A 13,843-nucleotide genomic window follows, 5' to 3' on the forward strand; every position below is an offset into this window, starting at 1 on the left:
GGTTGCTTGAGAATGTCTTCCACAAGCAACACTCCAATGGCTGATAGCTCCAGTACCGCACGAAACATGTTTTCGATGGACGAGAGTGAAAATGGAACGCACACGCTATTTGTTGTTTGTTTATATCACAGTCTGTTCTTCTTCTCTGTTTTCCGGTTGTTGCCTGTTTTGAATGACAAATACACACTACCACTGCCTGCTGGTAAGGAGAGTTATTGCCACTCACGCATGCGCAGTTCGTACGTGCTCGGCTGAAGTCTTTGCGGTGTGTTCCAGTGCGACACATGGCCAAGACGCAGGAGAACTCGCCGACGCAACAGTCGGCGTCAGCGAGTTCTCTGGTGACTGCTTGGTGTGTCAGGGCCTTAAGGTGTGAACAAAGTTCTGATTAAGTACGACAAAGTACTTGGTGTGAAAGCGCCTAATGTAGCTGTATATAAAGATAACAAACAAGAAATTGGTTAAAAAAATACTTTATTTGTATACACTAATGTGGAATAAGTGCAAGTAAAAATATGGAAAGAGCTTTACATGATGTTTAAAAGTAGAATATTGAAACACAAACTACATAATAAAATAATCAATAGCAATACAAATATGGCTTCTCCATCTACAACATTTTGTAGAATTCATGCAATATAAAATGTAAACTCTTAATGCAGTGTAAAAGCAAGCAATAAACACACACAGCCACACACACAGAATGAGCATTTGGTCAGTTTTAGTATTGGAGGTTAAAGGAGAGGGGTCAGAGGTTAAAGGTGAGGTCGACGCTCTCTCCGGCTCGGACACTGATCATCTGAGTCTGCTGCTGTGACTCCGGCATGGAGGCAGTGACAGCGTACGTCCCCGGGGAAACCTCGATGAAGAAATCTCCACCAACTGCAGAGACACGACCCTGAACAAAACAAGACATTGAATTTTAAAAGAGGACCTGTAATCTCTTTTTGGATGTTTCCCTTTCCTGTAGTGTATTATATAGGTTGTTGAGTATGTAATACACATGAAAGCACATTGGAGACATGTCACAGTAGAGGCAAAAAATACAAATATTAACCTGAAAATTAGCGAGGGAAGTTCAAACTGCTAACACTGACCTGGTTAAGAACATTGAACATTAACAAACTAAAGGATCCCAACATTTCTCTCTCTCCAAACTAAGTCTAAAATATGGACAAGTCAGCTATGGGAAACTGTTTGCCAATACATTAGCCGTAGTAACTGTTACAAGGTTTTATTCCTTTGAGTCTCTTTTGACAGATAAAAGCTTTATATGACTAAGAGAAACAGCATCACATTCTTGTTACCTGGTTCTGTGGTGCCCTTTCGTGTTTTCTAGCCGACCGTGCAGGAGTTTTAATCCCAGCAGCTGGCCGTGAGTGAAACCTGCACACATGGCTCCTCTCAGTGTCAGAGGGCTCAGTGCAGGAGCCAGACTCGTAAAACCTCTGCAGCACAGAAAATATTCACATTTCACTCCCTGTGCTTGTGGCTGAAAGCATATAAATCCAGTCTAAACAATCCCTGACCTTGCACTGATGGGTCGTCTGGGCCATGAAGTCTGCGATGATTGCAAAGACATCATCGAGCTCTGAGCGTGGTCTCTGGAGAAGAGCATGAGAATTAAGGCACAACACGTGAAGTCAAGCTCATTAATGTAATTGATAGTGGGGTTAGTATAAAACACCTTGACAGGGATCTGTGTGTCTTCCTCTGTGGTGGTGGTGGGGGTCTGGGAAGCTTCCACGCTGCTCCAGTCGACGCTTCTCCTGGAGGCTCGCTGCAGAACCTCCAGACCCAGACTGGCAGAGCGCCGCAGGGACGACTCCAGCCAGGCGTGGCTTTCCATGAACAGATCGAGTTCACTAAAGGTGCCCCTCACCTGAGAGGAGGCACAAGCACAGAGAGATCTTTCCTTACAGTACACACATTAAGAAGAGGGTTTTTATTACAGATATTCTTGTCTTTTGTACCAATTTAATATAGAACTGTAGGGATTACTTACTGGGTTAACAAATACAAATATGTAACAGTTTTATAATCCACCATGTCTTAATCAAACATGACAAAACGTATTTACCTCTTTTAATTAGTATGCTTTGATATCAAGCTGAATATTTCCCAGATACAACAAGCATAGTGAAGGCATCCCCTTCCCTCAGGCTCTTACACATGAGATGAACATTTTCCCTATGGACATTTTACAGACAATCATAATTATTTTTTAAACAAAACAGTGACTTGCAGATTAAATGATAACAAAAATGTTTGCTACCCAAATTTGATAAAGACAGTTTTAAGCAACTCAGAAAGGCCTACAGACTACAGCTACTTTTGGGGGGGTTTGTTTTGGACTGGTAAAGAAAGATATGAAGGTACATCCCCTTTTTTTTTTTTTACAACTGTGGTTCAAAATAACAAAAGTATAACAGTCACACAACAAAAACACAACAATTCCACATGTTATTATAAATTGCAAGTGAACGCATCTGGGTCACAGCGCATGCGTGAAGATTACCTCAAAGTCCCGCCCCCCACTCAGAATGTTTGTTTCTTTTTCTCATCAGTTACTTACTTTCTCTTTCAAATAGTCAACCGTTCGCTTCACTGAATCAACTCAAACAACGAAACTTCAGAGAATTCCACGTTTCATTCCATCGTTTCATCCTACGGTTCCATTCCAAGATTCCATTCCATACGAGACATCAACGTGAGGGTTCTAGGCGCTGCGTCAACAAGTGGCGGGTTAGGAAGGATTATTAACGTGTTTACCTTACGCACTCAGCAACAAGTCCATAACATATAAAGAGGAAACTGTGTTTTTTTAGATTCAGTATTCTGCTCGTATTCCTCGCGTTATGCTGATTTAGCTTGAGAAATTCAGCTCGCACACAGCCGTGATGTTTTCAAGTGACAGGACAGGAAATCCTGCATGTTAAGCCCCGCCCCCACCGCACGTAAGGTTACGTGGAGATGTTTCACCTTTACTTGTTTGAATAAGTGGTAACAAATAAACAAATACTTGTATTTTACTTGAGTACTTTTAATTGATGCCACTTTTCAGAGGAGTCAGTCTCCAGATACAGTGTTGGAAGGGGGAGGCAGTGGGGTCTGAATGTACTGCCATGCTCGGGATTTGAACCAATGGATAAAACATTCATACTTTTTAATTTTTGACGATATGAATGCATTTGCAAAATATAGGTTTACAAATTGCATAATGCTTAATTTGGAAGAGCATATATCTTTCCCATTATTTTTGGGTTAAAATACGAGTTTGGCCAGACATATTTTACTGGAGATACTGTCTACCAGTCTCAGGATTCGTACCCACAACCGCACTGGTTGTTGACAGTCAGCTCTGACCACTGACCCAGCGCCATATAGATAGAACTGACCTATAAGACAGCTTCTATTTTACCAGTACTGTATTGTGCCATTGTGCTAATATTGTATTATCGTTACAGACTCATGCCTGTTTCGTGTAATGGAGTACTTCTTTACTGTAGTATTGCAATTTTAGGGTAATGATTTGAATACATCACTGAAAGCAATCATGTAAATGGACACATATTAAACTTGAAGTTTGCCTGAGGTAAATTCTTTGCATTTGAAAATAAAATACCATAAGCATTTACTCTATAAAGTTTAATAGTTTATTGATTTTGTTATTTCCTTGAGTCCTGTGATAATTTCATTTTCAATCCTGCAAAACTTTAAAGACAACCAGGAAGTAGAAGCGCATTTCTTTGGCGAATAATACTTTACATTAACTGTGCTGAATACGTTGATACATAACAGCTAAACTACAGTCATATTTACAGTGGACTCTAGCTCAAGTGGTGCCAACAAACGCACTTATCCCAATGTAATAATGATTGAACCTATCATCAAATAACCACTTTAATAGAACATGCCACAGAAACTGCTGCCGTCATTTTCAAAGAACAGAAGCTCAAAATACAACACAAGTAATTTAAATCAGACATGACTAACGTGTTCTTTTTATACAGTTTATTTTTCCAAAAACACACTGACAGGAACATTATGCCATCAGCACACAGGCTCCTCCAGCTGCCTTGATCTTCTCCTCGGCCCGTCGGCTGAAGAACTTTGCCTTCACGATCACGGGCTGTTTGGGCAGCTTGCCCTTACCCAGGACTTTGTAGTAGCCCTGTAAGAAAGGAATATAGACATTAATACAACTAGATAATCCCATGAGCACAAAGGCAATTATATCTGGCAAAATGATGAACCATTTCCTCATCAGAAAAACAGCACACAGGGCATTAGTCGTTTTTAAATTGTGGTTTCTTTTGTGTTTTATAACTAGCTAATGTGCCATTTCATTTGTGTTTCACGACCGCTGTATTCGTCTGCCTGTATCGTGTTGTGTTCATTTGTTGTAACATTGTTCATGCTGCCCTCTTGGCCAGGTCGATTTTGAAAAAGATCAATGAGACTTTTACCTGGTTAAATAAAAGGATATATATTATGGTGACAAATGTCAGATTTAGTGTGTAATGTTTGTAACTGCCCATGTGGGTGACTGGCCTACAAAGAGCCAGTCGGTGAATAGGACCAGTCTTCACTTTAAGAGAACTCTAGCACACCAAGACAATCACGAGTGTCAGGGTGAGACTCTGAGTCTCTACAACAACATTACCAACGATCACCTTCACGAATGAGTAACAAATTGAATTGCAACAAAACAATGTTCTTAAAACCAGAGACTTTTTTGAAAACGTACACCAGTCAGGGGAACATGAAATTAGTAAAATGTGCCAATTTGAATTGAATATTGCCAAATCACCACTAGATAAAAATGACATTGGAATGTACTCGGCTTGAGTTTTCGCTTACAAATTGGTTGTTGTGGAAATAAAATTTATAAGGACTTCCCGACATTAACTGGACAACCATCGATCACAACATACATGTAATGTCCTGCCGCAAAACATTAACAGTTGTGCTAATGAAAAAAACATCTTAAGTTTAACACATTTTCTAATCGTTTGGTTTTTGTGGAGACAGCACTGGTTATCGTAGCCTAAAACACAACTACAGTATGGGCTGCAATATACCAACAATGATAATAGTTTGGTCATAAAAGTATCAATGAAAACAGTTTGTGAATGTAAGACTTAGTTTCTTTAGCACATCTTTCCCTTTGTGTCAGGTATCGCTGTTTTCATCATGGCTTCATTTTGAACAAAGCTAATACAGGAGCCACATGTCAGATAACAGTGACAATGACCGAACTACAAAACTTCAACACCTGCAAAGCTTTCTTATTGACGATGTCTTCATCCATAAAGCGTGTCATAAATACACCAATGACACTACTTCAACTAAAATGTAGTCAGTTACCAATGATCAGATCTAGCAACTGCACTGTGAAGTCTTCCTAGACACTGTGAAGTCTTCCTAGACACTGTGGCCAGTTGATTGAGAATTGGTTCCAATATGTAAGCCATCTGCCACCAAATGTGTTTTTCTACAGCTGTTGTAACAATTACATCCATTACAACTACACCTCAAGTTGTCTTTCACCCATGCCAATACTTAAAGAACCCAAAGATTAGACCATGAAGGCCAGAGTCAGCTAAAACATCTGCTCTGGCACTATGCTCATGAAGATGTGGGTCAGTACTTACAGCGCGCACAGCATCGATGATGGGAGCGGGTCCGTCGGGCTTCTTGCCGTAGTTGATCCTGGTCTGCTCGCTCACCAGAGTCCACAGCTTGTCCAAGTTGATGGTGGGGCAGTGGGTGGTGTTTCTCTTCAGATGGTAATGTCTCATACCGACCTTACCGAAGTACCCAGGATGGCTGAGGAGAAACAGAGGAGGAGAGAAAAGGTCAACTGCTGTGTAACCTAAATGGAAAGTGGACATAAGCTTAAAAAACTTTGGTTTTGTTTGGAAGCTTTTTAGAAGTTAACATTTTGGCAAGTAATGTTATTTAAGGGAAGTGTTTTTCTTATCAATCTCTCTAGGCTTGATTGTTAATAAAGGAAAGATACTAGGCATAATGGTGACAGAAATGTAATTTAGTGAGTAATGTTTGTAACTGCCCATGTGGGTGACTGGCCTACAAAGAGCCAGTCGGTGAATAGGACCAGTCTTCACTTTAAGAGAACTCTAGCACACCAAGACAATTATGAGTGTCAGGGTGAGACTCTGAGTCTCTACAACAATAATACCAACGGTCAATCCAGAGCGCAGTGCAGATCACCTTTACAAAGTAGTAACAAATTGAATAGCAACAAAACAATGTTCTTAATCCATTCTCTCCTAGACAGAAACTCGGCAGTGCCCTCAATATTTATAAACAAAATGTTTAGAGGGCAAATTCTTATTATATACTAGTCAGGGGAGAATGAAATTAGTAAAAATATGTGACAATTGTATTGAATATTGCCATAACATCACTAGATTAATCGACGTTAGTGTGCACTCAGCCTAAATGTTCAGTATATTGGTTACACATGAGTTGTTGGGGTATATATGATTATACTGGACATATTTAAACTTAACACAAAACCATAATGTTACTAATAAGAAAAACTCTCGATGTAAGATCGCAGTCTTTCACATTGTGTTTTTAGCACAACACATCTTGCACATGTTACCATATAAAAACTTTGATCCAACACAACCTTCATGCAACATGTCAAGGAGAACTTACTATTTGTCGAAGTTGATCCTGTGGTGATGCATACCACCAGCATTACCACGACCTCCAGGATGCTTCCTATGTTTTCCTGTGGGGTTGGTATAAAAAAAAAAACAGGTTGACCATGTGTCTCAAACACAGTTATACATCTACGAAGACATCTTAAAAAAAGCCAAGTTGAAACTCACCGATACGACCATGTCCGTGGCTGACATGTCCACGGAGCTTCCGGGTCTTGGTCGCTTTGGTGGGCTGTAAATAAAGATTAAATATCGATTAGAATACATGTTGAGTACAGATGTGGTCTTGGAGCTAGCTGCCATGCTACATTGGCCAAACAACAACCTACTTTACATGGATACATCAACAGGCCATTCACTTAGAAACTATACTGTTACACTGTTTTCTTGTTACTCCAACGTGGCATTACAAGCTGTAACTCACAGTTTAAAGACTGTCTGCTTTCATGCTGTATAGCATCTCAGGAAGCTAATGCTAATACAACAGCTTTAACCAGCATATTGTAACAGCTTGGCACGTTAAGAAAACAAATTGATGTTAGCAACAACTCTCGAGCACTTTAACGTTTTTAACAGCAACCTAGATAGTCACATTTATAATCAATGTAGAGGTTTTGATAACGCGGTCAACACATGTGAGTTCAGACAGTGTGTGCTAGTTGATGGCTATATCCGAGGCCCCAGCTCTCACACAGTAAACCGCTCACAAATCCCCATAATGTTAACAAATCACGGGACAAATCATACAGTAAATGTTCGTAGTATATGTCTGTACAGTAACCCGCCATTAGATGATAGTTTGCAGTACGAATGAACAAGGATGGGCATAGATTTAACTACATTTCAGAGCACAGGGATTCATGATAGCACCTACCATCTTGGAGGCTAGTTGAAAGAGGAACGCGATTTCTAAACCTCGCGCTTTTGTGCGAGATTTGGCTCCTTGCAACAGAGTCCAGAGAAACCCACAGCGACGCCAAAGGGTGTGATGAAGGAACACATTAACTCAAAAATAGACAAATATAAATGTATCTTACATACTTTTCTTACGTATTTATTTTATGATATTCTTTATTTATTTCTCCTTCACTATATCTGATTCAAATATTCCTAATTATAATCATAGTATTTGTATGGTTTAAGTACAGATGCAGTCAATCCAGTCTAACCACAGCTGGATGGCACTTGTGTCTTTTTTATATTTACAGCAAAAAAAACAGGTCAGCTGTGATTAAAAACAAGTAGGGCGTGCTGCATTTTGTGCATCATCAGGCATGATGTCTCTACGGACATTAACACTGTCAGGGATCATTTATGAAGACTTTGAATTGATATTAAAATGATATTTCAACCAATGCTGTTTATTTCTTGACACTGGAGCTCTGTTATTTGAGACTCATTTGTAAGGATCACAAGGCCACAAATGTTATTGTTTTGGGGTTAAGTATACTGTATAACAACTTCCTGCACTTTATTTACATGTTAATCTTCACTATCTGGATAAGTCCCAGTAACAAGTCATAAGGTAATTGTAATGAAGTTAGCTGTAGTCGCTTAACATCACAAGAATAGGAAAGTACACATATACCTTCAAATTGAACTTAAAGGTCCCCTATTATACTGTTTTTCATCAATATATTATAGGTCTCAGATATACAGTATACAAAACATGTCTCTGAAGTGTTTGTCTGAAACACCAAACAGATCATTGCAGCATCCCATAATCCCCTCTGTTTCAGCCCTGTCTGTTACCTAAAATCAAAATAAGGAGCCACTCCCCACGCCCCTCTGATGCCCCTTTCACACCAACGCGGTTCCAGGGCCACTGAGCAAAGGGACTAGAACACAACCACACACTTATAAAAAAAAAATGGTGACACAAGCCAAACATTTTTTATGACATCATATAGTGGCCAAAATCTCATCAGCTCATTTTCAGACAGGTTTATATAGAAATGGATCAGGACAAAAAGAGAGAGAATCTTTTTTCCTGAAACTTTCAGAGTCTCTTTCCACAGAGGGGACACATGTTGATGTAGAAGAGACATGAAGAAGTGGATTTTGCATAATAGGTGACCTTTAAGTAAATAACTTGTTATGTAGTAAAGTAAGCCTACATTACAGGAGGTCATGAAAATAGAAACATAAATGAGTCCTATTTGCTCCTTTATTGCATCTTCACGTGATACAGCATCAGTTCGAGGGGAAATGGATTTACATACAGTATATTATTCAAAGTGAACTCTACAGCCGGTCATTGGTCTGTTAGTAATCTCTTATTATATGAATCACTGACGGATGTTCTTCCTCTTAATGCTCCACGCCTCATTTGCTGCAGTTTTTCCCCCATGCTTTAAACTTGAACTCCCCAGGTGACGATGAGAGGCGAATAATAGCATCACATGATGAGTAGCGACTCTCGGAAGTATCAGGAGGCCGAGGTGGGATCAGCTCTCGACCAATCAGAGCGCAGCTGTCCTTCCTGATACTGGACAGCAGCTCCGTCTTTTTAATCTTCAGCTCACCTCCACCTGCACACACCTCCACCTTCTGAAGGGAGCTCACATTGACACGCAGGTAAGGTATACGATGCAGCTTAACGGATAACTGGGACTTGTTAATGATGTGTTGTTATTTACAAAATAAGATTAAGATAAGATAATAATAGGAATAATAATTAAAATATGACTTAAAATAAGCATAAGGATAAGGGAAACAAATAAAGAAACAATTAAAAGAATAAGGATAAGAATATTATTTAAAATAAGAATAAAATAAAAAGCAAATAAATAATATACAAAAATGTACACTTAGAAAATAAATAATAATAAGGATAACAAAAATAAGAATACATATAATAACAATAAGGATAAGGTTAATAAATAAATAAATAAAATAATGAATAAATAAGAAAAATTAAGAATAATAATACAAAATTAAAACACTAAATAATAGAAACCACTAACATTGAACATATAAAGTGTGTTGACAATGAACAATAATAAAATGCTTTTTTATAAGAAAAAGATAATTACAATAATAGATTGAATTCATATAGCGCCTTTCAAGGGCCCCATGGCCGCTTTACAAGTTAAGAGTTAAGGACAGGCAACAAAACAAACAAACAAGCAAACAAAGTAAGGCAAATAATAGAGTAAAATAAATAAATAGCAGTAGGAGTGGAAGCAGTGTGATTGGTTAGGGGTCAAAGGCCATGGTGAACAGGTGAGTTCTTAATGATGTTTTGAGTCAGCATTGCAGATCTGAGAAGTTACAGTATGTAAAACATGTTGTTTTTTGTTTATGTTATCATTTATTATACCTGTAGGTAAATGAAGTGTTAGTTACCGTAATCTTTAAATGTTACTTCTTCCTCTGTTTGTTTTGATTCTTGTATTGATTCTTATATTGCCGTCAAACACTGAGCACACGGGAGATTTTACAGCAGCTTCTTTCTGTGTTTTTGGTTTGTTCTTCACCCCACGAGGCGTGATCCTCCTGGAGATAGATGGCTCACCTGCCTCTCAGACGCCATGGCAACTTGCCCCAGAGGCGAGTCACTCTGTTGCCCCGGGTAACGAAGAGCAGAGCACACCTGGAGGACGGTCCACCTGAGACCGGGTCAAACCCTGCAGGAAATGCAGAGAAGCCACGCCAAGCCCAACATGTTACAGAGACACAAGCAAACGTAAAAGTGGAGGATTTCGTGATTAAGGAGAAGGTAATCACTACAGCTGACTCATAAGAGTTAAGGAGGGTGATTGATATGTGGATACACCTTTTGGAGTGTTGACATGTATTCTCTTTTTTCTTTTTCATAAAGTTTTGCAGTACTGGAATTTGTGAGATGGAAAAGCAGTCAAACCGGTCCTGCAATGGAAATACAAGACTCTCTCCGTCATGTGTCAAATTAAAACCTGAGAAAGATGTGGCGATTGTATTGAAGGGAATAAGGTAAAATGAAAGACAACACAGTGAACGCAGTCGCCTCAAAACAATGGGAACACATTTATTTAAATAAATGGTTTGATGTCATGGGGAATATGCTTTCTCCAAGGAGTTATGTCCAACAATTCCTTTATTGATAAATGAGAATTCAGGATTTATGAACAAATGTTAAACCACTGACCAAAATCGAGATTTACTGACCAAGGTGTCTTTCCACAGGATTCAACCGGAGGCCCAAAGGATTCTGGGTAACTCCAGAATCCCTGTTGTCGTAATGGAGCGTCTGAACGTCCGGTCCCTGTCCTGTCTGCAGCCGGTCGTCTCTCTGGTGCGTCTGCCCTGCCCAACACCAGCTGGGCTCCACAATAACACTTCCTGTTTACATCGTCCTCAACAGGTACAGAGATGAACTTTAGTTTACACACAGCGCTTTCAATTCAAAGCACAATATTCAAGAAGTCATAATACAATTCATTTTGTTGGCTGATGTTCACGGCTGTGAAATCAAATCAGGTTGTTGCCAATGTTTTGCTCAGCTTGTTTCTCTGATATCTTAAAACGTTTGATAAAGTGACTATGTAATGTGTGGCCCAAAAGGCCCAGCATTCAAGAGGTCATAATACAATTCATTTTGATGGCTGATGTTCGCGGCTGTGAAATCAAAGCCACTGGAGTATGGTTTAATAATAATAATAGTAATAGTAATAGATTACATTTCTATAGCGCCTCTTAAGGGACCCAAGGCCGCTTTACATGGTGAACAAACAAACAAACAAACAAACAAACAAACAAACAAAAGGGGCAAATAATAAAGTAAAAAATTAAATAAATAGCAGTAGGAGTGGAAGCAGGGGGACTGTGATGGGTTAGGTGTTAAAGGCCATGGTGAACAGGTGAGTTTTTAATAATGACTTGAAGATGTCCTTACATTAAATAAAGCAGTTTAAACCCAGTCATCAGTGTTTCTTCGAAGCTGTTCGGCTGTGTCCTTACTCAGCTTGTTTCTCTGATAACTTAAAAAAAATCTTGTTATAAAATGTGAGAAAGCGACCATTATCTAAACACTGTATTGTCAAAAACAGCTTAGAAATGTATAGAAAGTCAGTTCATTACGGCTCCTTGAATACGACCACAGCACTGAAGCGTGCAAAAAGGGGACACCATTAAAGACCACCAGATAAAACGCTACCTTGAATACAATTATTGATTTTCTTTCAGTTTGCAAATTGTTGAAACACAGAGTATACAGCTCAACATAATATATAACAGGTTCAGTGAAGTTTGTCATATATTTTACATTAGCTCTTTCTCTCTGCCCCTTTGTGTCTCTGTCTGCAGAATGGATTCAGACACCATGAGGAAAACATTTTGGAGATAAAAGAAGAGACTCTTCAGTGCGATCTCATCCAAACAGAAACCTCTCAGCCCTCCTGGACTGAGCCGTACTGTCCCGACCTCTCGCCCTCCAGAGAGCCAGAGAGGGACTCCGGCTTTGACTGTGACTCTAATCCGGATCAGCCGTACATCCTGTTAGACTCTGGATCTGAGGAATGGGACCTGGACGTGAAAACAGAGTCAGAAACATTTTATCTGGATCCAGATCTAGAGCACTGCCTGGTGATCGAACTGGATCCAGAAGAACCAGAAGAAGCTGAGCCGGATCTGAAGCTGGAGGAAGAAGCAGAAGAAGCTGAGCCGGATCTGAAGCTGGAGGAAGAAGCAGAAGCTGAACCGGATCTGAAGCTGGAGGACGAAGCAGAAGCTAAGCCGGATCTGAAGCTGGAGGAAGAAGCAGAAGCTGAGCCGGATCTGAAGCTGGAGGACGAAGCAGAAGAAGCTGAGCCGGATCTGAAGCTGGAGGAAGAAGCAGAAGTGAAATGTGAAGAAGTACAAATGGACGATCTTTGTTGCTCGCAGGAAGAGGAGGAAGTGTCATCGCTGCAGACACCTGGACCTTTAGGAGTGGAGGAGAGCGAAGACTTCTGCGGTGTTTGTCTGAACGGAGGAGAGCTGCTCTGCTGCGACCGCTGCCCCAAAGTCTTCCACCTGATCTGTCACATACCTCCACTCACCTGCTTCCCTCTGTAAGTGCTGTTAGACCTGGTACTAAAACACTATTTTAACCATTATCTACTAAAAAATCAACTCTGTGACTTAGGCCGATTGACTATTTTTGTTACTATACAGTATATCGGTATTGAGGATATTGATTTCATGATGTGAATAATCCTGCACCCCTAAATCATTTTACACTATCACTCTGCCTTACTTTAAAGGGGACCTATCATGCTATATTTGAATAATATATTGTAGGGCCATACCTATATAAGGTATATTTATAAGTTTTAATTTTCAAAATACCAAACAGATCATGCATTTTAGCCATGCCTCATTTTGCCTCACTCCAGCTCTTTCTTTGCATGAGCTGGAGCTGACTCCGTTGCAGCCCTGTTTTTAGAGATTTGGGGATGGAGGAAAAGAGAGAGGGTTGTATTTTCTGAAACTTGGTGAGTTCCCTGGAACACCGGGGACACAAATTCATGTATAAAAGACGTACAAAAGTGCATTTTGCATGATAGGTCCCCTTTAATATTGAGTGGAATTCATTTTCCAAAAAGTAAAGACACAATTCAAAAGTAGACAAAGTTTAGGATGAATTTTACCAACTCTCTTATTGTTTTTTGAAGAAAATATTCCATTGATATTGTGACAAACAATTGTGTTTAAAAAACAAAATATACTTTTTAATTGTTATTTTTGAACACAGTCTACAATGGCACATTATGATTCCAAAATGTTGGCTTCAACCTAAAATGATTGATGCATTTCCTACAAACCAATATGCCGGGTATCTAAAGAGTGAGATCAATGTTAGGGAACATTAGCAAAATTCAAGAGAAAAGATGAATAAAACTAGCACACTTTATTGAAATCGAGGAATATGTCACCTAAAAGCAGTATGCAATCCCATAAGTAATATAAGGCTTTGGTTACACAGACAACACCTGATTTCAGAAAGGAAAGAACATTTAATATTTGTATTTTAAAGGTCACCTCTTATGCAAAATCCACATTTTCATGTCTCTTCTACATAAACATGTGTCCCCTCTATGAAAAGAGATTCTGGAAAATGAGATGATCAGATTTTGGCCACTTTATGATGTCATAACGATTTGGCCACTTGTAACCATGTCATA

At 39.4% G+C, this 13,843-nt stretch overlaps 2 protein-coding genes across 4 annotated transcripts; both read right to left on the minus strand.

The window, feature by feature from the left end:
• Positions 1–456: 456 nt before the first annotated feature.
• Positions 457–2,939, minus strand: akip1 (A kinase (PRKA) interacting protein 1). 2 transcript variants are annotated; one of them, XM_010791956.1, is made up of 6 exons: positions 2,576–2,930; positions 2,081–2,190; positions 1,688–1,882; positions 1,530–1,604; positions 1,308–1,448; positions 458–898 (listed from the first exon to the last, which is right to left on the minus strand). In XM_010791956.1, the coding sequence occupies exons 3-6, from the start codon at positions 1,847–1,849 to the stop codon at positions 749–751; spliced, it is 528 nt and encodes a 175-aa protein (XP_010790258.1). In that variant the 5' UTR covers positions 1,850–1,882; positions 2,081–2,190; positions 2,576–2,930; the 3' UTR covers positions 458–748. The 2 variants fall into 2 exon arrangements, with proteins under 2 accessions (XP_010790257.1, XP_010790258.1); XM_010791955.1 differs by lacking the exon at positions 2,081–2,190 and having other exon boundaries at positions 457–898; positions 2,576–2,939.
• Positions 2,940–3,999: 1,060 nt separating this feature from the next.
• Positions 4,000–7,688, minus strand: rpl27a (ribosomal protein L27a). Of its 2 annotated transcripts, none has more exons than XM_010791957.1 (5): positions 7,573–7,688; positions 6,867–6,930; positions 6,691–6,766; positions 5,658–5,832; positions 4,000–4,174 (listed from the first exon to the last, which is right to left on the minus strand). In XM_010791957.1, the coding sequence occupies exons 1-5, from the start codon at positions 7,573–7,575 to the stop codon at positions 4,046–4,048; spliced, it is 447 nt and encodes a 148-aa protein (XP_010790259.1). In that variant the 5' UTR covers positions 7,576–7,688; the 3' UTR covers positions 4,000–4,045. The 2 variants fall into 2 exon arrangements, with proteins under 2 accessions (XP_010790259.1, XP_010790260.1); XM_010791958.1 differs by lacking the exon at positions 7,573–7,688 and adding an exon at positions 7,484–7,505.
• Positions 7,689–13,843: the final 6,155 nt, after the last annotated feature.

Source organism: Notothenia coriiceps, unplaced genomic scaffold, assembly GCF_000735185.1.
Source record: "Notothenia coriiceps isolate Sejong01 unplaced genomic scaffold, NC01 NC01_scaffold00036142, whole genome shotgun sequence".
Classification (NCBI taxonomy): Eukaryota; Metazoa; Chordata; class Actinopteri; order Perciformes; family Nototheniidae; genus Notothenia; species Notothenia coriiceps.